The 24,795-nt window shown below is 34.4% G+C and overlaps 1 protein-coding gene across 1 annotated transcript in view; it reads left to right on the top strand.

Moving 5' to 3' along the window:
* The window catches only part of LOC139686405 (uncharacterized), a 64,288-nt gene that overhangs the window by 5,420 nt on the left and 34,073 nt on the right, over positions 1-24,795 (top strand). The window contains exons 4-7 of the mRNA XM_071583598.1: positions 4,829-4,977; positions 10,186-10,292; positions 10,440-10,601; positions 14,962-15,134. Of these exons, the coding sequence (XP_071439699.1) occupies positions 4,829-4,977; positions 10,186-10,292; positions 10,440-10,601; positions 14,962-15,134 (591 nt within the window). The remainder of the gene's footprint in view (positions 1-4,828; positions 4,978-10,185; positions 10,293-10,439; positions 10,602-14,961; positions 15,135-24,795) is intronic.

Below are 24,795 nucleotides of genomic sequence, written 5' to 3'. Positions count from 1 at the left end.
GTATTTTTGTTTATGGGGTGCATTGATGGCTGAGGTCATTTTGCATACAGCTTCAAAGAATGATGTCAAAGAATGATGTAATTTTCAAAGGGAGATCTCTTTTCCTTCTTTCATTCATTTTGTATCTTTTACAACATATGTGAAACTTGATAAATACAAATGTAATTCCATGATTCCTCTTTGATAATGTTAGATTCTTTTCTTGGCATGCAGTTCACAAAATATAAAATAGGATTTCCTTGTGAAGGGTTTATGTAACAATTTCAAAATGTTTCTGAGAGAACTTCACTGTTGCCACCATGCAATTTACAGAAAGGAGAATATGGCCTTCATACATTGCTTGCCCCTCTTAAGATTTTTACTAGAAGTTAACTAGTAAATGGCATGATAATGTAAACCTTATATCAGTTACCAATTTTCCAGCTTACACAAATTTTAAATTGTGATACTTAGTGGAAAGGTATGGTGTGACTTTTGTGATCCTGCACTAAGTACTAGACACAGCTTAACTTGACCCTGAATGCAGTTGACTTTGTTTAGATCAGCAGTATAACCCAGCATTTTTCAAAAAACAAATTTAAAGAGGTTATATAATTGCTGCATAGTGTATCAATAAATCACTGAAGATGTGTGTGATCAGTTTAAAATGTTGGCGATGCAAAGTTAATGACACCAAAGTGGGTGGGCTTCTGCTGTGCACTGATAGCCAGGAATTCTCGTCCCCCCAATATACAGGTTTTCCTCATTGGTAGCAGCCTTCCTTGTGCCCACTCAACAATCAATGTGCTTTTTCTGGAATCACCAATTCTTCAGCTTTTTGTGAAGCCATAATTTTTTATTAAAGATTAAATGAGAGCAAAAAGTTATTCAATGAAACTTTTCTTATTATCTTGACTAAGTTGAAGATTATTGTAAAAGACATCAATTTCCTGATGGTAATTAAATGTACATTCGCAGCAAAATATCCCTCCATTCTAGTAACTGAAGATTCTAGTAAAGGTCTTGATATTCTCATATCAAGATAGATTTGTTTGTAAAAATCTGAATGGCGTACTCTTCTTCCTTTGATGTTGTAACTGTAAAGAGTTACATGTGACACAGCTGAGTGAAGCTTATGACTAATTTCAATCAGCCCTGGTAAAAAATGAAGAAAGTAGTTTGTTAGGCTTATTTTGCTGATAATCTTAAGCATTATTCTTTAGTAAAAAAGAAATGGTTGTTGAATTCAATGTCAAAATTAGGTTTTTCATCTCTTTTTATAATTTATGAGCTTCCTGTTACTTACCAGAGACATATATTATTTCGATTTTTTGATTGACTATACATATAATTTGTTTACCGCATGTTTCTTCTGGACATGCTAAATTAAGGCAGCACTTGATTGATAACTTATAATCTCATCACTCTCCATGCTGTAGCTAAAGTAAATACAGAACAGTGTCCAAATTCTGTTAAGGTGATTATGTACCACAAGAACTCATCAAAATCCAAACATTTTCATTATTAATCAAATACTTATTGAACTATTTTTGTTTCACTGTCCAGATAATTTTCTCTTTTGTGGTGTTTGAACTTAAATACTATAGTCTTGATAGAATAGATATATGAGTGAAGATATCTTAATTCTAGTATTTTGCAAAATGGGAGTGACTTCTAAAAACATTTTGGATTATCTGAGTATTTTGGGAGTTAATGTCATCACAAATTTTCTCTTTTTATGTGATTTAAATTGAGCGGTTACCAACTTTTGCATTTTTTCCAAACGATCTTGCACTATAATCTTACATTACAGTATTTGTGGTGAGGAATTCATGTTAATATGGGAAAGTTGTCATTCCTACTCTTCATGAAAGGGCAGTTTTAAATGGCATTTCAGTTGTCTTTAGATTCTTTCGAAAGGATTTTAAAATGATGTATTTTCAGAATTAGTTTTGAATCCTCAAATGATGTATATTTGTAAAATTTTTAAGAGAATACATTACCAGTCCTCTGTGCAGACTTAGGTATAAAAGATCCTAATGACTTCAGCTTCATCAGTAGCTGACACTGCCATCAAAATATTCTTGATCCAAAAGAGATCTTACCCCACTGTATAACAGGCCATCTCACCTTTACATTCTCTGTCTGTACTTGTGCAGTCTGAGAAATGTAAATGTTTTGGATAAAACATCCATCCCTCTAGTTTATTCCTATCTTCGGTAAAACATTCATTTATTATATTTATACTGTCCAACGGCTTGTTAGACATGATTTACCAGGTGCAGTTCTCACCAAAAGTCAATAGTCAAATGGCAATGGTTAATTATATAGGCTAATATTTCTGCACATAGACATTAAAAATCATGTATTGATTTCTTTTCTCTACATTTATATTTTGTTTACCTCAATTGAACAACAGATTGAGTAAAATAGCATTTTTGGACATTGAAGTCACCTCTACCTTGAAATGCTGGATGGTTAGATATAGCTTGAAGGAGAGGAGGGAATTATTTTTTCCATGCCATGTTAGAAAGAAATATTTTTGTGCTGGAAAACTGGTAATCATGCAAGAACATTTTATCCTTAGTTTGCTAGTTGCCCTAGAAAATGTCATTCTATTATCTGTGCGACTCTTTAGCAATGATTTCAACTTACATAGATGAGAGAAACATGGAAGGGAATTAGTTCTCTTATTGGATCTTCCGCGATTTGTGAATAGAATAATTGTTAATATCACTAATTATATTTTTCAAAATAATTGCATTTTATTTCTTCCTAATCCTTTTAAATTGTTTTCTTTGATGAGTTTGATTTCACTTATCCTTCATGATTTTATGTTGATATATTTCATCATATGAATGTAGTATTTGAAGAAGTTGTATGAAATTGGAGTGCCTTGTCTAAAGACAATGATGACTTCATGTGAATGTATGAATGCTGACAGGAGCAGTAGAAATAATTACCAACATTGAGCCTATATAGATATTAGCAAGAATAAATTGCATTTTAATTTTTCATTGCTACCAAATAAAGAGGTAATCATGATAGTACATCATTAATGTAATTCACTTCAAAGGTTTAAGATGCCGAATATTTCTTAATTTTATCGTGAATAACCTCTACAGTTAAATGTATTTTTTTTACTTATTTGTGGGGTACCATTCAATGTGATATTCCAGTTTTTCTCTAAATAATGTTTAATTTAGTCATTAGCTCTAAACTCTAGTTGTTTGGGTTTTATCCTCAATACTGTTTTACCAAGGATGATTTACTACGTATTTACCTACTTCATATTTTGGAGTATAGTTTTGTACGGCACAGAAACATGGTAACTGAAGCAGAATGATAGGCGCAGATTGGAGGCTTTTGAAGAGTGGGTGTGGAGAAAAATGGAAAAGGTGGACTGAAAGAAAAAAAATGAGGAAGTGCTAGAAATGGTGGGGGAGGGGATAAGATTGTTGGGAGAAATCCAAAAAAGGCAGGAAAGATGAATGTAGAGCAATCTGATTGGCAATGGATATTGAAGACTGTAATTGAGGGGAGATTGTTTGGCTGGAGAGGAAGGGGCAGGAATAGGATGGGGATGTTGGATGGAATGAAGGGAGGAAGTGTGCAGATTTGAAGAGGGGTCTATTGTAAGGCTTGATTTCAGGTTGTTTTGTAAAAGGAGAATAGGTAATTGTCATTACTATTTGGTAGTTTGCGTCTATCAAAAACTTACCTCAATCGTTAGATTACTGATAATAACTACATATTTAGATTGAATTCATACTGTTTTAGCTTAAATAAATCCCCTTGGAAATATGCTTTGCATCCAAATGTTTTGGTGGTTTGACTGACAAGGCCAACTTCAGAACTGTCTGAAGGATGGACTTCTGATTCTCTTTGGTGGTGGTTTCAGTCATGTTTTCCCCCATCAAAGGAGGAATTGGCAGAGGAGAAAGGAGGAGGAATGGTATGCATCCACCCCTTTTTTTACAACCATTCACATTGAGGTAGGCATGCTGACCTACAGTTGTCTACTTACTTACTGAAATGTCTAGCCAAGAATGAAGACCAGGCATGCTGAACAGTGTGTTATATATCCTACTGTGGGCAAGATAGTAATTGGTGGTTCTGTGGTCCAAAAGTGTTAAGGATTCCTGTGCTTCCAGCCTCCCCTTTTGACCAGTGATCTGAATCACTTGTGACTCTCTACAATGGCAAATGAGTCTAGCCACCAAGGATAGTGCAAAAATGTTTTGAAAGTATTTTTTTGGTCAGTTCTGTCCGAGTTGTAATCAAATCCATAAAATATATTTTAAGTAATTTCATTTTGCCACATAAGAAATTATCTTCTATCAATAAACACTCATAGATGTTATAAATTGCTAAATGCTTTTACTTAAAATGGGAATCCACAATTCGCTATTTGTGGTGAATGCTAATGTATGAATTCTGAAAAGCTTTAATAGTTATTGCTACCTAGGCATGAAATTTGCAAAATACATTATTGTACTAACTATAGATTGCTTTTCTTGTCTGAGTTCCAATTCTTTAGAAAAGTCTTGTTTTTCCCCAATTTCCCCAACCAGCAACATTGCGATTATAGCATATAGTCATGTAATATTATCACCATCATTGAAAGTATGATACAAAATTATTTTTGCATCATTTCTGGAATTTGATTCTCATTTAGTTTATTTTCATAATCATTGTATGTCTACTTCAATTTTCATCACTACCTATACCATATCTTGTGTTTTGTAGGCTTGTGGAAGTGTTGTCTTGCATGCATTATGTATGTTAATAAGTAGCTAGCTAATGATTAGAACATACAAAATAAATATATTTATTTCCTTCCTTGTAGTCAGCAGACAATACTCAAAGATGGAACTAGTCTCCCCCCTCCAGATCCATTGATGCGCCAGTTAGTTGAATTATCAGATGCTGAGAATCCACCTTGTGCCAACTGTGATAAGAGAAACAAAACAGCCATGTACTTCTGCAATACTTGTGGTGGGAACGCATATATTTTTATATTAAGCATGTGTTCCATTGCATTTTATATTTTTCTTCCAGCATGCTTTACATTAGCATTCAATCCATCTAATAGTTGCATCTACAAAATTTCCAAATAGTAGTACATCTATATGTTTTCCTTGGTTTGCCAAATGGCATTATGTGCCCATTCTGTTTCAAAGTTTGTCAGAATCAAATGTATGTCAACCTTGTATCAATATTAGCTTTATTTTATGCATCGTTTCATTTCAAAATTTCATTGTTATGTATCTTCATTGATTTTCTTTTTATCATGTAGCATGTGGCTGATGGCATCCAGCTTAAGAAGAAATAGAATTGCTGAATTCTCATTCAAGGGGAGTTGGAATTCTTGAAGCAGTATGCATGATGGCCGCTCTTACATATTTTAACTACTTTTTCCTGGCTTTAAAAGGTTTACTTTTCTTTTGGACCCACAAATTTGCCTCACAGTTTGTTTTCAAAAGAATGTATGACATAATAAAACTAAATCATTTTAATTCATTTGATTATTTCTTTGATGTTGATTTGAGCCTTTAGTTTTTTGCTTTGGAATGTATTTTTTATTATGTTCTTTAGTTAAATAAACATAAGAATGCATGTATTAAATAATGAAGCCTAATTTGTGCTTTGAGCATAGTACAAGTTTTAAAAATAATCGAGTCCTAATTTGTAAATGCTCTGAGTAGTGCCACTCTTTGATCCAGTGTAACTTTAATAACTCATTTCTATGAAGATATACAAATAATAGGAGATAAGAGTTTTCTACACCATTTTTACTTTTTTAAATAGTATTTTTTGTCCACGTCCACTGTATATATGAAATGTTAATTATGTTATTTGTTTTTACCCCACCAAACTAATAACCTACAATTTGATGATCAGTTCATACCAATTTCTCTGAGTGTAGATATTTCATGTAAATCATAATAGCCTATGACATAGGGTCTGGAATGAAAATCTTGGAGATATATTAAATGGCTGCTGTGTAATGCCAATTTGATGAACTGCACCTTTTCTCAAAACAATACAAATTATCAGTGCAGTAAAATTGGCAAAAAATAGAATTTCTCCAGACAAGCAATAAATTAATGTGGTTACATTAAAAAATAAGTACTGTCAATTTTAGATTGTTTCAAAAGAATCATTTCCATAGTTAAGCACTTAAAGTGGCCACCAGGAAAGGTTTCCTTCCGTCACTTGATCTCAACATTGTATTCTAATAGCTTGCCTCAGCATCATTGCGTATCACCTACAATATTTTGTACTAATCTACCACTTACACTTTGGTTGAGGACAGTCCTTTAATGATGTCAAACTTTTGGGGAATTGAGCAATGGTTATTTGAAAATCCCAAAATCCTAGAAGGATAGATATCTCATTGTACCTACAGCTAGAAATGTCCTGTGAATTCTCCTTGAAGGGGACTATCTGACAACCCCATCTGCTCCATAAGAGAAATGGGATGATAAGATCCACTCAACTTGCGGTCAGAATACAGTCTTAACTTCAGTGTAAGGTTTCATCATGAAAAAGTAATTATAGAAAGCAGTATTTGTGTCTTCTTGTCATAATTACAAATACATTGAAGCATCAAAGACTGAGAAAAACAGAACGTCATAGTATTGTGATCACTGCAGTTAAATTCCAGTGAAAAGAATACATTTATAAAACAAGAAAACTGAATTCACCTTCTAAAAGGAAATTAAATGAAGAACACAGTGTATTTTTCCACTGTTCTTTATTTTCTTACTACTAATTTCAACGCTTAGGCATCATCATCAGGTGCAAATTAGTCAAGTTGTGGTCCATTTATGTACCATTCTTGTGGGTAAAGAGGTGGTTGAGAGGGGAAGAGGAGGGGTTGTGATCGGCATTGGTGTGTAGGAGGAGAGGGGTGTTAAGCATCAGTAAAGGCAATTAGGGGGGTTCACAGTTGAGGGGGGGGGATTTTTCCGTGAAGGAAAGGGATGCTTCCAGGATTGGGGAGAGATATTCAAACGATAAATCGTGTATAAATGGACTGCAACTTGACTAATTGGTACCCGATTATCACCCCTAAACATTGAAACTAGTAGTACCAAAGTAAAGAAAAATGGAAAAATGCATTGTGTTCTTCATTGAATGAAAATGAACTTCCACAAAGTTGAGCCAGAAACCATCGAATACCTAAAAGGAACTTGAACTGTACATACTCAAAATCTTTGAATTGTATTGCCAGTATGGGCTGTAATTGTTAAAAATAACCGGTATATAAAACTGTTAGTACATACTTAAATAACTTGCAAGATTTTTCTACCTTATTGAATGGAGTAATTATACAGAAACAACTACCCTCTGCCTGCAGCACTTGGGTCCAATTAAAAAAATTTGAGCAGGCTGAGGAGTTTCAGGATAAATTCAAGAATGACCAGTCAAAAAATTCAACATCGAGCAAGAGAGAAGCAGGGAATTCTGTAGTTTTCTGCTAAATATAACCATGGCATAGACCACCCCAAGAATGCTCAGTTAGGATCATGAGGGACTTTCTGCTATAGTATTCATGGCATTAAAAATTATATCTCAGTATCAGTAACCTTCATCTTCAAAATCAACTTATGAATTCATGACTAGTTGTTTAATATAAGCTGTGCAAATTTTATTTGACATAATATTTTTCTTTAAAATTATTATAAGATTCAAGGATCTTTTATCTGAACAAGCATGTTAAAAAGGGGCATATTGGAAGTGAGGATGGCCAAGTAGCCAATATCACTGCAGTACTCACATTTTTGGAGCTTTCCCCTGATTTATCTGTTGTTTCAAATGTACATTTTGGCTGAGAAGCCCTTAGATGCAAGACTAGAGTAATCTTTTATCTAAAGGTAATTCTGTGAGTTGAAATTTTTGTTATACAGGTGTATATGCACATTCTGTGTATCAAAACCTTTTTTATGGAAGTGCTCAAATTCTTTTTCAATTATGAATTCATTCCTCCACATTAAGTTTGAAACTGTGACTAATGTTTTAGTTTCAGGCACCTCTTTTCTCCAATATTATGTATGCAGAAACAAGATCCACTGGCTTGCTATCTTATTAAAGTTTGACCAAATTATATATTTTATTAAAAATCCTGACAAAGCAACCAAACATTAATTACACTGTATCTCTCTTAATATTCTTCTTTCAAACTTTGACATTTAAATCTCTGCTAGTCGGTCATTTGGCTACTTTGGGCTTTCTTTGGGCTTCGTGGCTAAATTCGGTTGGTGTCTTAACAATATAATATCAGTGGGCCCAAGTATCTTTCAGCTATTTGACTTATCAGAGAGCTATTTTCATAGCTTGTAGACCTTAATGTGATATATTTTCTTCTGCTTCTTCTAGCTATTTATCATCCTCCACTCATGCTTTAATTTTCTCAATGCTTTTAGAATCTGTCATTTCAAGCTATGCATATCAATCATCCATTTGTGTCATTTTTAATAGGTGTGTCTGAAATGGGAATTGATAGTTCAAAAAGCATTTCCTAAGATGTTTCTCATTTATTAATATAATGGTCCAGCATCAAGCCTAAGTGATTCTTTTATACCATACCATGCTTCCAGCAACAAATGTATATTTTTTTTTACTTTTTGATCCTCCCAATAAAATTTTGGCCAGGTTTTGATGGAGCTTGATCAAAAATGTATTTTCATTTTTCTTGTGTTGTGTTCAAAGTCCATTGTACACTTTGATGTAGGGGGTAAAGAAGTAAAGTTGCCTAGGAGGCAAAATCTATGGTTGCTTAACCAGCACGTGACTAGCAATTATTTTATTTCTCACTTTTTCAAGTGCTTAATCACATCCCACTTCACCACCAAAGGTACAGTAGCAAGCTTTAGCTTTTCACTAATGATAGTGTTTGCTTTTTGGACTAAATAAAATAAAAAACATTGCCAGTACACTAATGATGACTGAGGTATTGGTCATCAATGAATGTGATTTCCAGTGATATGTGGCATTGATAAACAAGCGCACCAAGAGATATACCTAATGTCAAATGACCTGTTAAAACACACAAAGTTTTAGGCTGTTGGAATGTAGTCAAATTGTTGAAGAGGAACTTTTGTCAGTTTGGGACTTAGTAGTATGGATAGAAATTTATCAAAGCTCTGTGTAAATGGAGATTGAATCAATTGCTGAATTCCAATATTTACTTGCCGGAGCCAAACTGGCTTGCTGCAGCATTAAAAAAAAATAATATATATGTTATTAAGATAAATACATGACTAGCTAACTCTGTATCTCAGATAATATACATTGGTAAATCAGGTCTCAAGATTTGGCTCACATGCATTCACATTTAAAAATCATAATTCATGGCAAAATAATAATGCATGCAATAAATAAAATTGGTAAAGGTAATTTATGTTTGGAAGTCACTTAATATTAGGTAGTTTTTGAGTAATTCAGTGAAGGAACATGAGAGTTTATGTGGAAATAAAAACTGGAAACTTCTTCAATTATTATTCTCTAGTAAAAGTCTACAATGTGAAGCATGAGCGAGAGTGAGTGATATGCTTGTGTTTACTTACAAGTAAATATGTTGAATAAATTTCATTTGCCTGGGATTTGCATAATATATGTTGGAAATAGATTTAAATCTTTAGTAAAAATGTAGGCACATATTGATTTTTTTTATATTTTACTGCTAAAGTATTGCTTTCACTCACAATCAATGAGTTATTTTTGTGTGTTTTTAGTAGTTTCCCTAGCATTAATAAGGATAGAAATGGTCTTGCAGTCAAATTGCATCATACATTGTAGATTGAGGCCTGGATATTGGACCTCATATAATTGCACCTTACATGTAAATTATAATTTAAAACTGAATAGATAAATGCAAGATAGTCCGAATAGGTTAATGGCAGTTATTATTTAATAAAATATTCCAAGTATTACACTTTGAGTTCTGGTCATCTAATCAATGAAAACCTGTTGAATAAGCTGTCAATTATTGTTTTTGCACATTTTAGTCATCTATCATCTAATTTATAACATTAGTTTCTTCTTGTAAATGAACGATAGCAGGTGCTTCAGTTGTCAAGAAAAAATGTCCCTCAGTGTAAGCAGATGAGTGATAAATATAAGACAATTCTTTCAGTTTTTCAGGGTTACGTTAATTTGCTTTGTATGGATGATTTTTTCATTCTTTTGTATTTATAGGCCAAGCATTATGTGCACACTGCCGAGAAAACACCCATCGTGCCAAAATGTTCTCCGCTCATGAGGTTATGCATATGTCAAAATGCATGAAGGAAGCTCATAAAAGAGTGAGTAATTTTTTTTATCACTGCTAAAGTCTGTATATTGAATTTCACATTCTGCATGGAATTGTTCTAACTTACCATTTAAACCTTTTAAGTAATAACCAGCATTGCATATTACTAATCATAATTGTTACCGATGAAAATTTCCAGTGTAGCCAGCATGGTGAGCAATACATAATGTTTTCGAACACCCAGAAGACAATGCTCTGCATAAACTGTTTCCGTGATACACCTGCTGATGCAAGATTACATTGTGTTGACATTGACACTGCTTATGCTCAAAGTTGTAAGAAGTTGGATCGAGCAGTCCTGGTTAGTGAAACATTTTCTGCATATAATTTGCCATATAATCCTGTGAAAGGGAGTTGTCCATTACTGGCAGCATTTCATTGTCCAACTCGAGTGTAAGGAAGGTAAAATTATTTATTTTTAAAGTTCAACAATTCATCAAATGTTAGCCTATCTTAATCAATGATTTGAGAAAATCTGAATTGCAACTGCCAAGTTATTGAATCAGGTCACATAAGAAACTCATGCACTAGCTCACCTGAAGAATTTTTCGGATGCCTTCTCACTAAACTTTGCTCTTATTTTGGCTTTTTCTGTTTGTCTTTTCAAATTCTCAAAGGTCTTAAAAAGGGATTAAAAGTCAATTTGTGAAATTTTTTTTGGGTTAATAAAAATTTCTGGAAAAATAATGATACAATGGAGGGTACTTACCAAAAAATTTTATTGAGAGGGTACATTTTATTAGAAGTCAGTTTAAAATCTCAGTGCAACTTCGGTGGTTCATTACAAGCATGTTGGATTAGTGGTATTTGATGACAGCCATCAGCCAAGTTCAGTCGTATGACCATGATTCAGAATCAGTTTTAATGTTTTATGTCAGATGCGTCAACCGTGTTGTTTTGTAAATAATTATTTTATCAGTTTTTAAGTAAAAATCATCCTTTTAACATTCACTAATTTGTTTATGACTCTTATTACTCATTTTACTAATCACTTTTTTCTCTTATGAACTATGAAGCTGTCTTAACCATTACTTGGGGGAACTTTTCCATGGTACAGACAAAATTAAATACTGCAATATTTATCCTCTATGACCATTGTTTAACCCTGTATGTAATGATATATAAGGAGACTGCTTGGGTTAGTGATCTATTGTACCCTCCCTGCTCTCTCCTTGCACACTTCCCATTACCCTGCTCAAACATGCAGTGCCCTCAACCCCACACAAGGTCCAATCAATAATCAATCTCCCCGCACCCTCATTACCACACGTTACCCTACGGCATCACTCCTTGCAACCCTCCTACTCCTCAACCTGCCCCCTCTTCTTGAAAGCATATGCATATATTGTGTATTCCAATGAATATTCATCAGATGATACCACACAGTGGTGAAAACATGGGCATAGAGAATCGATTGCTGGGTTTCATTTTGTCCGGACATCTTTTACTCCCAATTGAAGCTTTTGTCTTATTTTTATTTCACATCAACTCTTTTAGAAATAAATATCAAACCAATAACTGGATATAGTATTGTGACAGTGTACTACCTTGATCAAAAATTTCCCGGAATTTATTCAGAAAATTAAAAATACAAGTTCATTCATCTAAATCTATATTGTCCCCTTCAAAGTAATCCCCATCGACTGCAACACACTTATGCCAGCGCTTGATCCAATCCTCGAAACATTTTTTATATTCGGTTTTCGGTATCTCCATCAGTGCTTCCTGCGATTTTTCCATTACTTCCTCTCGGCTGCTAAAACGCGTTCCCCGTAATGGTTTTTTAACTCGATTGAACAGAAAGAAGTCACAGGGAGCCAAATCAGGTGAATTCGGTGGCTGTTGGATGGTATTTGTTGCATTTTTCGTCAAAAAATTACGAATAATGATAGCACTGTGCGACGGTGCGTTATCATGGTGCAAAATCCACGAGTTTTCTGCCCACATTTCTGGTCTCTTTCGGCGAATTGCTTCACGCAAACGTCTCATAACGCCCAAATAATACTCTTTGTTTACTGTCTGGCCTTCTGGCAAAAATTCATGATGCACTACACCGTTGTAATCCATGAAAACCGTCAGCATTGCCTTCTTTTTTGACTGAAAACGACGTGGTTTTTTTGGTCTCGGCTCATTTGGTGAATGCCATTCACTTGCCTGATGTCTGGATTGCGTGTCGTACTCATAAACCCACGTCTCGTCTCCAGTAATGATCCTTTTGATGAATGTGGGATCGGATTCAGCCTCGCAAATCATGTCTTTTGCGACGTCAACACGGTCTCTTTTTTGCATGAAATTGAGGTCCAACTTTGCTGCTACACGACGGAAACCCAAATCATTAACCACAATGTCTTGGGCGGATCCATAGGCAATGTTCAAGTCCTCCGCTATTTCTCTGATGGTTAATTTGCGGTTATTGACCAACATTTCTTTTACTTTATCAATTTTTTCACCGACTTTCGATGTCGATGGTCTGCCACTGCGTTCATCATCTTCGATTGACTCACGACCACTTCTGAACCGCTCGTGCCACTGGTAAACGACCGTTTTTTTTAGAGAATCGTTGCCGAAACACTTTTCCAACATTTCCAACTTCCGTGAGCCACTAAATCCGTTTTTTACGCAAAATTTAATACAAGTTCGTTGTTGCAAATTTAAATCCATTTCTGAAATTGTAAAAAATCGCCAACACACACAGAGATAGATGTACTCTTGGCTACGTAACTTTTGCAAATGTCAAGTTATGACACTAAGATTTAAAGGGAATATCAACAACAGATGTACCAATTTAACAAAAAAAACAGAACTCAAATCAGAACGATGGGAGCGCCACACGGTGGTTATTCCGGGAACTTTTTGATCAAGGTAGTATGTAACCTTTTTTTGAATATGTATCTATTTTTTTGGTGTATGTAAGAGTATGAAATGAATAAATGCAAAACAGCCTTATATTAAAACTAACAAAAAAAGGTCTGCATTGCTTTTGAAATCCCAAATTTTTACCCACTCAGACCACTTATTTCTGCTGAAAAGATATCAATTTTATATCATAGGCATGTCCCCATTGTGTAATGCCACATCAGATGTGGATTGAAGACTTATTAGTAAGCATTGTTAAGATAGTCATTTGTTACATATGGTACGGTTTGACTTTCCTGAGTGAATGCAAGGATCTGGCAATTTTTTCTTGCCAGTGAAAATGATAATTTCATGTTAATTCAGGGTCAATTTACAAGCCAAGAGTTTTACATCATCCTTTAGCAGTGACACTGGTGTAAGGAAACAGGAATTACATTTGGTAAACATATAGAACCACGAGAAGACACTTCATTATATTTTTGGATTGATTCATTATCCTGTTATAAATACTAAAAATGTAAAATTATATGTTGGATAAAAGCAATCCAGTGAAAATAGTTTTAACTGTTCCACTACAAAAATCTCCCGTCTAATTCCAAAAATCTTCCAGTTCTTATGAACCCATACAACCTTAACATTTGTGAGTTTTTTGGTGTTTTCTACTTCTACAAGTAAATAAAAATTAACTCTATGTACAATTCATAAACTCCCTGTGATGCATTTAAATATTTAGACTTACAGTACTTATAGTAGGTGTAAATGCTGTGGTTCAAGATTTAATGTAGCTCAAAGTACAAACTCTCTTTTAGATAGAAAATTTGCTGAATTTGTGAGTATGCTCTATTTTATTTTAGAATTAAGTGTCATTTTCATCAATCAAGAGTTTTTAAGTAGTTTTTCACATCACCAAAATATAGGGATTCGCCTTGTTTTGTTCTGAAGTGAGAATTTTGATCTTGGAGACCAATACAAGTATATTTTATCAAACCCATACTTCTTTCCAAGATAATTATTGGTTACTTTTAACACTATTAAGTGTTTTAGCCCATCCTAAGTCAGCATTTGTGTGGTTCGTGTAGGTGTTGTAAAACACTGTTTTGTTTTTTCATTACCAATATGATAATAGATGATCAAGCTGTTACATAGTCCAAAACACTTCTGAAATAGTTTTTGTAATGCCATATTTTCTTATTCAGCAGTAAGTTCTTACAGAATTTCATTTATTGAAAGAATCATTGCATTCAGTGGAAACCTAAAGAAGTAATATTCCATCATGATGAGGGAAGTTCAATTGTTTTGTATAATGTCTGAGTAATCCTGGATTCCTCTGAAAACTATCATTGTAGAATCGTTGTCTAGGAACATAAGTTAAATTCAATAATGCTGTGAACTTTTTAAATTTGCTTTCAAAACTCCCCATTTAAGAATTTAAATTTGTTTTTTCCTTCTCAGAATTCCTCCTGGAATGAAAAGTGCATTCATCATAATGCTCATTGTGCTATTTAAGGGTATATTTGAACTTTCTAGTCTTAATCACATTTAGATAAGATGATTTCATGGTATGACTTTTCTTTTGGCATACACATTGGTCATTCTTCATATCATTTCATGGTTCTCATGTTTTTCATCCTTATCTTTTGCAAATTGGGACATAAACTTTGATTATTGCATGCATAGTATTCTCTCTATCATGTTTAAAAAAAGTGCATAAGAAGGTACACTATAGAGAACCCCTTCACCTGATGCAAGATTTTGTTGGTCAACAACCCCTTCTGCCACCCCACCCTTCCTTGAACCATACCCAGTCCATTTGTGAGCTACAGGGGTCGGTGCGTGAAGGGATGGCCTTGTTTAAGATGTTGCTGGAGGAGCTGAGGAGGAACATGGAGACCGAGAAAAACACTATCAATTCCTTTTGCCAGGGCATGCAAGAAGCTATCGCCAAGACCCACGCAAGCATGATCATGGAAGTCCAGAGGTGAGGAAATAATGCAGTTGGCTGCCCATTCATGCACAGGATCCAGGAGGCAGCACTGATTAATTAAGTGTACTCTTTTTAAGCCTGTGATTCTATTGAATGCATTGGAATATAGTTTCTAGAATCAGGCCAAGGAGTGATATTTAATTTTTGGATTGGCATGCCCTGGTACAGTATTCCTTACCATACGTCGCTGATCAACTTGCCTTTCTTCTGAAAAATTCTTGTGTATATGAATATTTTGTACAGTTTAAGAGAGCAGTTGAGGAATTATTAGAGCCATGACGTCATGAGGAGTAGGTTTTTCTTAGGTAGAATTCTATCCATTAACAGCTCAATATTGAGTCAATTTTGACTAGCGTAAAAAATGTACATATATCGACGCAATGAAAATAATGAATGCAAATGATGGTTTAAATGAATATACTTTGTAACTTCCACACAATTTTTATTCGTACTACCGGTTTCAACGCAACGGCGTCATCATCAGGTACAAACATTTTTCGGGCACAGGGTTGTATATATATGCACTTTTCGGAAAGGAATGTTGGGGGAGGGTGGGTGGGGTGAATGGCTAATGGGAAGGAGAGGGGTTAGGGGGGGGGGTTAAGCCGCGTGGCTGGCAGGTAAAGGTCCGTTGGCGGGGGGGGGGGAGGGAAGGTGGCATGGGGGAGGTGAAAGAGAAAGGAAGTTTTTGGGGTGAGCTAAATGAGGAGGTTGGAGGAGGGTAAAAGAGGCATGATACAGGGGTTTTTTGGCACATGTTATTTCCTGAAGGAGATTTCCAAAATTGGTGAGTGATTTTCAAATAAAATTTCGTTGACCAAATGTCCACTCTTCATGTGTCTTCTTATCTCCAGTTCTTCCCATTTGTCCATTCTTCTTCCCTTTTCCACGACGTGTAGTATTACCGGGTTGAAGTCGCTGGAGTGGTCCTCCTCCCACAAATGTTTCGCAAAGTGCGATTGTTTTAAATTCCCCGTGCGGTGGCTGCGTTTGTGATCCCCCGCGCGTGTGAGGAAGGATCTGCCTGTCTGTCCGATGTATGTGGCACTGCAGTCATTACACTTCAATTTGTATATACCACTTTTGTTGACCCTATCCACCTTGTCCTTGGTATTATTTAGGAAGGACCCAAGATTATTGATGTTGTAGTAGGCTATCTTAAGTTTTTCCCTCGGGAGGAAATTACCTATTTTTTGGGAGATGTAGCCGTAGTAGGGGAGTTTACACCAGCGAAGGTTTTCGTCCGTAGCTTCACTCGATTTATAAAGAAGTTTTCTCGTTCTTTCGAGGCGTTTTTTATAAAGAACTTCAACCCGGTAATACTACACGTCGTGGAAAAGGGAAGAAGAATGGACAAATGGGAAGAACTGGAGATAAGAAGACACATGAAGAGTGGACATTTGGTCAACGAAATTTTATTTGAAAATCACTCACCAATTTTGGAAATCTCCTTCAGGAAATAACATGTGCCAAAAAACCCCTGTATCATGCCTCTTTTACCCTCCTCCAACCTCCTCATTTAGCTCACCCCAAAAACTTCCTTTCTCTTTCACCTCCCCCATGCCACCTTCCCTCCCCCCCCCCGCCAACGGACCTTTACCTGCCAGCCACGCGGCTTAACCCCCCCCCCTAACCCCTCTCCTTCCCATTAGCCATTCACCCCACCCACCCTCCCCCAACATTCCTTTCCGAAAAGTGCATATATATACAACCCTGTGCCCGAAAAATGTTTGTACCTGATGATGACGCCGTTGCGTTGAAACCGGTAGTACGAATAAAAATTGTGTGGAAGTTACAAAGTATATTCATTTAAACGAACATGAACCTCCACAAAGTTGAGCCCGAGACCATAGAATTCAATGCAAATGATCTCAAAAATTTGTGTTAACCAAGATTAATTGTACCTCTTAAGAGAAATGAAGCATATCTTGCTTTTCCTGTCCTTTGAGGATGCGAGGTGTGTTGGCAAAATATCAAAGGTTTACTGAAAAGTCATTAATCAACCCTGTGTTTGGATGAAATTGTTGGAGCCCTTTGAACTGTTTTTGATTAACTGAAGTGAACATTTCAATTCCTTTTGTCTACTTTTAGGGCTTAACCTTATACTGTAATAAGTCATTACTAGGAAGAAAATGACATCATTTTGGCAGAGATATACTTGAGTTCTCAAACATTTGTGAATATTTTTTTCAGAGGATTATTTTCACAAAACATTACTTTGTATTCAAAAGGATGAATATGTTCCATATCTAACTTTAGCCAAAGAAAATATTATGTTGCTGCATGCATAATTCATGAACCATTGTTATGATTACAAAAAAAATCATCTCATTGAAGTATCATTGTCATCTCCTTCATGTTCACTGTCATAATATGTTTCATTCTTGTACATGGATCATATATCACATCAGCATGCCATTTTTAGAATTAAAGAATATCTTGACATTGCCATAAAATAAAACATCAATTTTTTCATCTTTTAGGTAGTAAAATAGGTTATTTGACTTGCTGTATTGTTTATGTGACACATCAGGGTTTATCTTTGACGTATTGTAGGGGATTGCTGTACTTTTAATTTTGATGTAGGTAGCAAAACTTGTGTGCCTTATCTTATTTTCTAGCTTAATATTTTTAGACAAATGTAAATATTAGGCTTCCAATGTTTAAATAATTCTAATTATGACTGACTTTTTAGTTTAGTGTACTGCCTAGGACTTCCAGGGAACTCTAAAGTACATATTTGTTGTTTCTTTAAAAATTTAGTAAGTATTAACAAATTGCATGAAGTCTATTCCTTTTTGGTCCTTTTAAGAAGCATTCTATAATGTTGTTCATAGCATAAAACATTCATCAGTCCTTCCATATAACAAAATAGTTTGGCACTATTTCTCAATTATTTTTCTTGTAAAGATGCTTTCATATTATTCATTAAATTTTTTTATTCTAAAATCTCCATTACATGGTATTTGGGTGATCTGAAAACTTTCTGACCTCAAGATGTAGATAACAGCACTCTTCGTCATAAGTTGGGGAATGTGTTTGTGCATGTGTTGAAAGGTGCTCACCAAAATATCAGCCATATTGGACCCTCACTTGTTGTATGAAGATCGTTTTAGTGATTTGCGAGAGTTTTTGTGAAGATGGAAAAAATTTAGTTTCTAGCTGTCCTTAAATATTTGTTTTTTAAGAGCAATATGTTTACACAAATAATAGATGAGTTGGATGCTGTGTATGGGTACTCTGCAGCATCATTTGGGATCTTGAAATTTTGGGCAGCTGAATTTAAACATGGCCATACCAGCTTCGCTTGTGATGATTGGGACGGCCAAAAACTGCGACAACCATCATTAACATCGAAAAAGTTCACCAAATAGTACTGGACAACTATCAAATAAAGTTCAGATAGCAGGGGCTATGGGCATGTAGAAAGAATGCATTTGTCATCTATTGACTGAAGAATTGGACATGCACAAGCTATCCTCGTGTTGGGTGCCATGTTTGCTCACTTTGGACCAAAAATACATTTCAATTAACATTTTCAAAGCCCTGTTTTAGTGGTTGAAGCAAAGCAGGTTAGATGTTTTGCATTGACTCATAACTGTAGGTGAAACTTGGACCCACCAATACAATCCTGAGAGGAATGAGTAGTCAAAACAGTGGACTGTAAAGGGTTAACCTGGTCTGAAAGAGGTGAAGATGATTCCATCGACTGGGAAGGTGATTGTGACTTTTTTGGGGTATTCACGGAATCATATTCATCTATCATCTTTGAAAGCATTAAACAGCAGGAGAGCATTATGCATCATCACTTGACAAGCGGAAGGCAGAAACTGCTAACAAACGGCTACATTTGAAAAAGAAGAAAGTGCTTTCTATCAGGACAAGGCACCTTTCAATACTTTGGTGGTTGCCATGGGTAAAACTGGCAAATTGCACTTCTAATTGGTTGACTGACTCCCTGGATTCACCAGATCTTGCCCCAGCAACTTTAACGTGTTCCATAACATTGAGGTCTTGCTCGGAGGGCAGAGATTTTCATTGGACGAGGAGGTTATAACATATGTAAATGCCTATTTTGTGGTGAAAGAGGTAAACTGCTATTTGGAAGGGTTAAAAAAGATGAAGCATCCCTGAAAAAGTGTATTGAATTAAAAGGAGACCATGTTAAAAAATAAAAATAAATTTGAAGAAAAAATGTCTCATTTATTTGGTAGTTCAGAAACTTTTCAGATTACCCATATATAGTTGCATTTGGTCAAGCAAGTAGTTTAAAATCCATCCATAAACCATTTGATTAAAATTTTTTAATTTCTGTGACTCTCTTACCATGTTGATAAAAATTTGAACTATTTTCTTTGTATTGAACTTCATTGTCGAAGTTTTTGCATCCATGGATTATTTAAACTTGGCAATTTAACTTAATTATCATGCTTACTAAAAAGTTCCATTTTGAATATGTGTACCTTGTTTTTTTTTTATTCTTGTTCTCTCAAAAACTGACCACACCCTCAGTCATGAATATTTTCCAAATCAAAATATAACTATTACCTTGCCATTGTTTTAAGGAAGAATTCCTGAGGACTTTCCAAAATATTTTCCGTATGAGCATACAAAACAGGTGTCATACATCATATGGCTTGAGAATCTTGGTACTATTTTTTTCATTTTTCCTTTGATGAAGATGAGGACCAATTCAGCCGCATAAATTGGTTGTCAACTAAAATTATATTGATGCTTTAGGTATCACAGTAGATATGTGACAATAGTTCTGACTATCCAACCTCATGAACTTTTCAGTGACATATACCATTGTCACCTTGAGGACATATGTATAGAAAATACCTAATTTTCATTCACACATACCTTATTTTCAATCTCTTTTATATTATATATACAATGTGATGAAATGCTGGTAGAACAAGTACTAGTATCATAAAATAACCCGTTAAATGAAATAATTTCCTTTCTACATTCCAAGACATATTCATTGCCCTACTTGAGAGTTTCAGAAAATATGGTGAACCAAGAAAAGCAAAGGAAATTAAATAGTTTTGAAAAGTCAGGGAGAAAAATTAAAATGTTTTGAATCGCTCAGTTATTTGAAGTAAGCTCATAATGATATACTCCTCTGGTAGATCCTTGAGGTTTTCAGAATCTTATTTTACTGGCATTTCATTGTATTCAACTTGTTCAACAAGATATCTTGGAGCAGTATATTAGTTTAAATGCACACTTATTTAACCTCTCACTTATTTAATATTCATTTATATAATGCATGTAGTGTACAGTTTTGGCATATTTTAGTGCAATCATTTGTGTAGTCCCATAGCCTAAAGGAAACATTTTATTGCTAGAAAGCAGAAAAATAAATCCAATGGTTTGGGACCTGATTGATAGTTTTATGACTGATCTTCCCATGGTAACAGAGAATTAAGTTTAGAATTTTTTAAGAGGAACTGGTAAGAGATTCAACTGTAATTGGAGTTATCTTTCTATGATAAATTAATTTTAATACAGTGAATATCTCATATTTGTCAAGCATAAACTGTGAAGTATTAGCAGTATGTAATATGGGAATTGTGGGAATTTGTGTATGAATTAGAAGCAATCATTTGCACTGACTCTCTAAAAGGTCTGAAGTCCAAGTTTTGCTGTGGGAATTATGGGTTCTTACTTGGCCATGAATTTCCCATATGCCTAGTTAAAATACAGTTTGAATCTGATTATTTTAAAGATTTTGCTTGAAATTTTACGACTTTGAATATTAAGTCCATATTACCTCCTACCCAGTGGAGAAACAGAAATATGGCAAATGATGATAAAATATCATTATTAAATTAGGAGTTAAGTCAGCTATATTGGAGAAATATGCCATTAAGAGGATTGTCACCATCTGATGATTGTAATGGAGGAAACTTCATTTCACCATCAGTTATATAATACAGAAGGGTAGGTAATCAATTTCTTGATGATTGTAAAAGAAAGGACAGTGCAATCAAAATTGTGAACAAAAGATTATTTTGGTTCCAGAAAAGGAGCAAAATCATTGTTGGTGTTAGAAGACAGGATAAGGTCTGGATATGTAATCATAAAAGGCTTACTTTAGTGAAGGAACCCTGTAAAAATTTTCATTTATTGTAGCATTCATTTAGTTGATTTTGAAAATTCATCCCATTTGTATAATAATTTTGCTTCTTGAATCAACTAAATGCAAAATACAGGCAACCTTGGTCAAGTATGCACTATGAGTCAGTGGTCTCATTTATTTTTAGCTGGTTTAGAATGGTAAAGCTACTATCAGTCATGCAATATCAGCCATAGTCCCAACAATTGTGCTAATTCTTTTTGATAAAAATGTAACTGCTGTATGGTCCAAGAAGGTTGCTGTAAGATAACAGCATTGTTTGAGAACACATACTTGTAATTCACGAGATGATTCAAGATTCACTTAATCATGCAAGGTTTAAGATATCTTCATTTAGGGTGTCAATTTAATAGTTAAATTAATTCACTATAAATATCGTTCTCCTTTCGTGCTGTCTTGCTTGTGTAATCTGCAGCCATTTTGTGTGAGCTAATCCTGAGTGCCATTTGTTGTAATGGCAGCTTTTGTCATAGTTTTTTAGTTTCGTTGTCTTTGGTACTGTTAAGAACCAAGTCTGCATTTGAGGAGAGGCTTGGTAAAAGGCCAACAATCCCTTCGTGGATTGTCAAAGAATGGTTTTCCTAGTCCCACAGTTTATAAGTTCCAAGTCTTTCCAGAAGGAGTAATTAATTATTTAAATGAATTTGTCGGACTTGGAAGAGCCCAAGCATTTCTTATTTATTTTCTTTTTAGCAAAATATGAACTTGCTCAAGCTAATCAATGCAACAATTTCAGAGTGTAAAAATCATTCAGTCAAGGTGAATGATTTTTACCCTCTGAAATTGTTGCATTGAAATGCACATTAGCGGATGACTCCGTTAAAAGTTACTGTTGCGGCATCTCCCAGTTTCTTTGGAAATTTGCTCAAGCTAACTGAACCCCGGTAATAGCTGGATGGGTCATATAGAGTTGGGAAATTTAAAATTCTATCAACATTGAATCCATCCTGAACTTACACATAAATTTTCTTATTGCCTAGTATCTTGTATCACAGATCCAGATGCGTTTGTTTAATTATAACATAGTCAAGTTTATAGGCAAGCTTTTAATGCAAATTTTGTTGTAATTTTCTTGGAATTAAGTCATTTGACTAATGGGAAAATGAACCAGTATTTACTGTGTAATCCTACAACAATTGCATAATTCTTCCCTCCATTGCATCTTTCTAGTCTCTTTTTTAAGATTTTCTTGGAAGAATAGCAAATTCCACTCACTATTAAATATACTAGGCCTTTTATGTTGTCTTTACTATTGATGATAACCTTTTCAGTGATTACAATACTGCTATTTTATCTAGTTTTGTACCAACTAAGCTTATTTATCGCTATTTCCTTTTAACCTGTCACTGAGGCAAGGAAAATTAATTATCATAAATCAAGTGTGATTATGCTAACAAGCTGAGTCTGATCTGCAATAATTGCCTCTAACTTTGGATGAGTCATTAAATATCCTTCAAGGTATGTAACAGTTTTAATTAATCTCAGGTGTGCCATGCTGGTGGCATATTAGTTAGGATAAGAACGGTATCTTCCACTACTCCCATTCAGCCGGCTTCTGAGAATGTTTTCAAACTCATCTACTAATCATAATGTTTTAAATATGTTTAGATAATCATAGTTATTCAGATATCAAAGGCGAGTGCATCTCTCCTTAATTGAAAATCTATCAGAAATACACATGAGGAGAAAGTTGACTTACCATTATGCATGATTATTTCATCAGTTAAGTAGTGGTGGAAAGATACAAATATGGAGACTACTGCCTCAAGTGTTCATGGAAATTTTATTTGAATTAATTATCTTCTTATCGTCTTCATAAAGGTTTTAAAAGCAAACTGTAATTTCTCAGGAAAACTCATAACTAGGATTTGAGTTTGTATATGTTAGTTGCTGGTCAGTTCCAAGTAAGCCAATCAAATCCTTATTTCCTTTCTGCCAATTTTTTGAGTTCTCAATCGTGTTGATATTAACATATCTCGATGAGCACTTGTAGAAATGAAGCCTCCATTCTGGCATTAACGCAAACAATGCCACTCACCACCACCTCTTTTCTTTCTCCTTACATAATCTAGAAGTGAAGTACATATTTTTTCATTTATTCCTTATACTGTGGCACTTGCGGCAATTCTAACTGCAATACAGGTGCTCTCTTTGCTAATTCAAATATCCTTGAATGTATGCACGAATTGCACATTCAGATCATCTGCTGGTTGCATAAATTAAGGATGCAGAGGCTTAATTATTTCTTCTCGCAACTTCAAAATAATTCTCCATAAATGATCACTTATATTTCAGGTTCAGGTATATTTTATCCTACTATGCATACTAAACTTCTCCGATACAGTGGGGTATTTAACAATTTAACCACTTTTTAAACAAAGGGGTTGAAATTTTGTTGAGAAAGTCATTTGACCTAGAACTTGAACTGTTCTAATATCAGTATAACTGTAAAAAAATGTATCACTAGGTCGTCTAATTTAAAATTAGTATTTTTTTGTACGATAACTTTACAAATATTCTGCTTAAATCAGAAACAGTACTTTCATACAATACTCTATTAAAACGTTAAAATTATGCTAGAGGAGATTTTTTGTACATGTTGGATTTTTTGACCAAATGTATTATATAGTTGTTAAAAGTATTCCTACTCTTACTGCAGCGACATTTATATGAAATTGAGAAACATAATTTAATATAATTATTAACTCTAAAAGAGTAATTTTGGCAAATTTTGCTGTTTTTTAAATTTGCAAATCTTGTTTTGGAAAAAATAGGAACTCTATGACAATAACTGTAGCCATTAGTAGTAGGGGATACTTAGAAATACTATTCCAGGTGAATTTTATTTTTTAAGGTAATTATTTGGTTTCTTTTTGAAAATTTTCTGTGAAGAATAGCAAATCCCACTCACTATTAATTATGGAAGGCCTTTAATGCTGTTTATATTATTGATGACAGCATTTTCATATAAACAAGTTTCTAAGTTTTAAAGGTCTAGTCCCAAATTTGCTCTAAATCTAAAAATTAATTTAAAAAATACATTTCTTAATATTTGGTTAGTACTTTAAAAGTTTGCAGGTGTGACTACATCCTGCATTGCCAATATTTATTGTAAAAATGTATATCAGCTGATACCACGTAGCTATGTTACAAATCATTTCTCATTAACCTTAATCAAAGTAATGAGTTATTGTTTTGGATCCAAGGTTTAGGGTAATGATTGAATGGGGTTTGTTTAGTTGTATTATTACACCATGAAAAGATTGAACAATTAGTATCCTCAGTGAATGGACAAAGGAGAAAGACATCTGCGTACCCAAAAGACCTGAATGTTACGTAAAACACGTGCACAAAATACACTTTCCTTATCGGTCCTTTGGAATGGAAAACTTGCCTTTTCTTCCCCTATCCAATTCCTGTGTAAACTTCGTTGATTTGTGCTTCATTAAGCCTTGCGCACTACCATAAATTCTCTTAAAGAATGGCAAGAAAGTTAGTTTAATTCAGGGA

This window comes from Hetaerina americana, unplaced genomic scaffold (assembly GCF_022747635.1).
Source record: "Hetaerina americana unplaced genomic scaffold, ioHetAmer1.1.p SCAF_14, whole genome shotgun sequence".
Lineage (NCBI taxonomy): Eukaryota > Metazoa > Arthropoda > Insecta > Odonata > Calopterygidae > Hetaerina > Hetaerina americana.
This window is presented reverse-complemented; position numbering and strand designations above follow the sequence as displayed.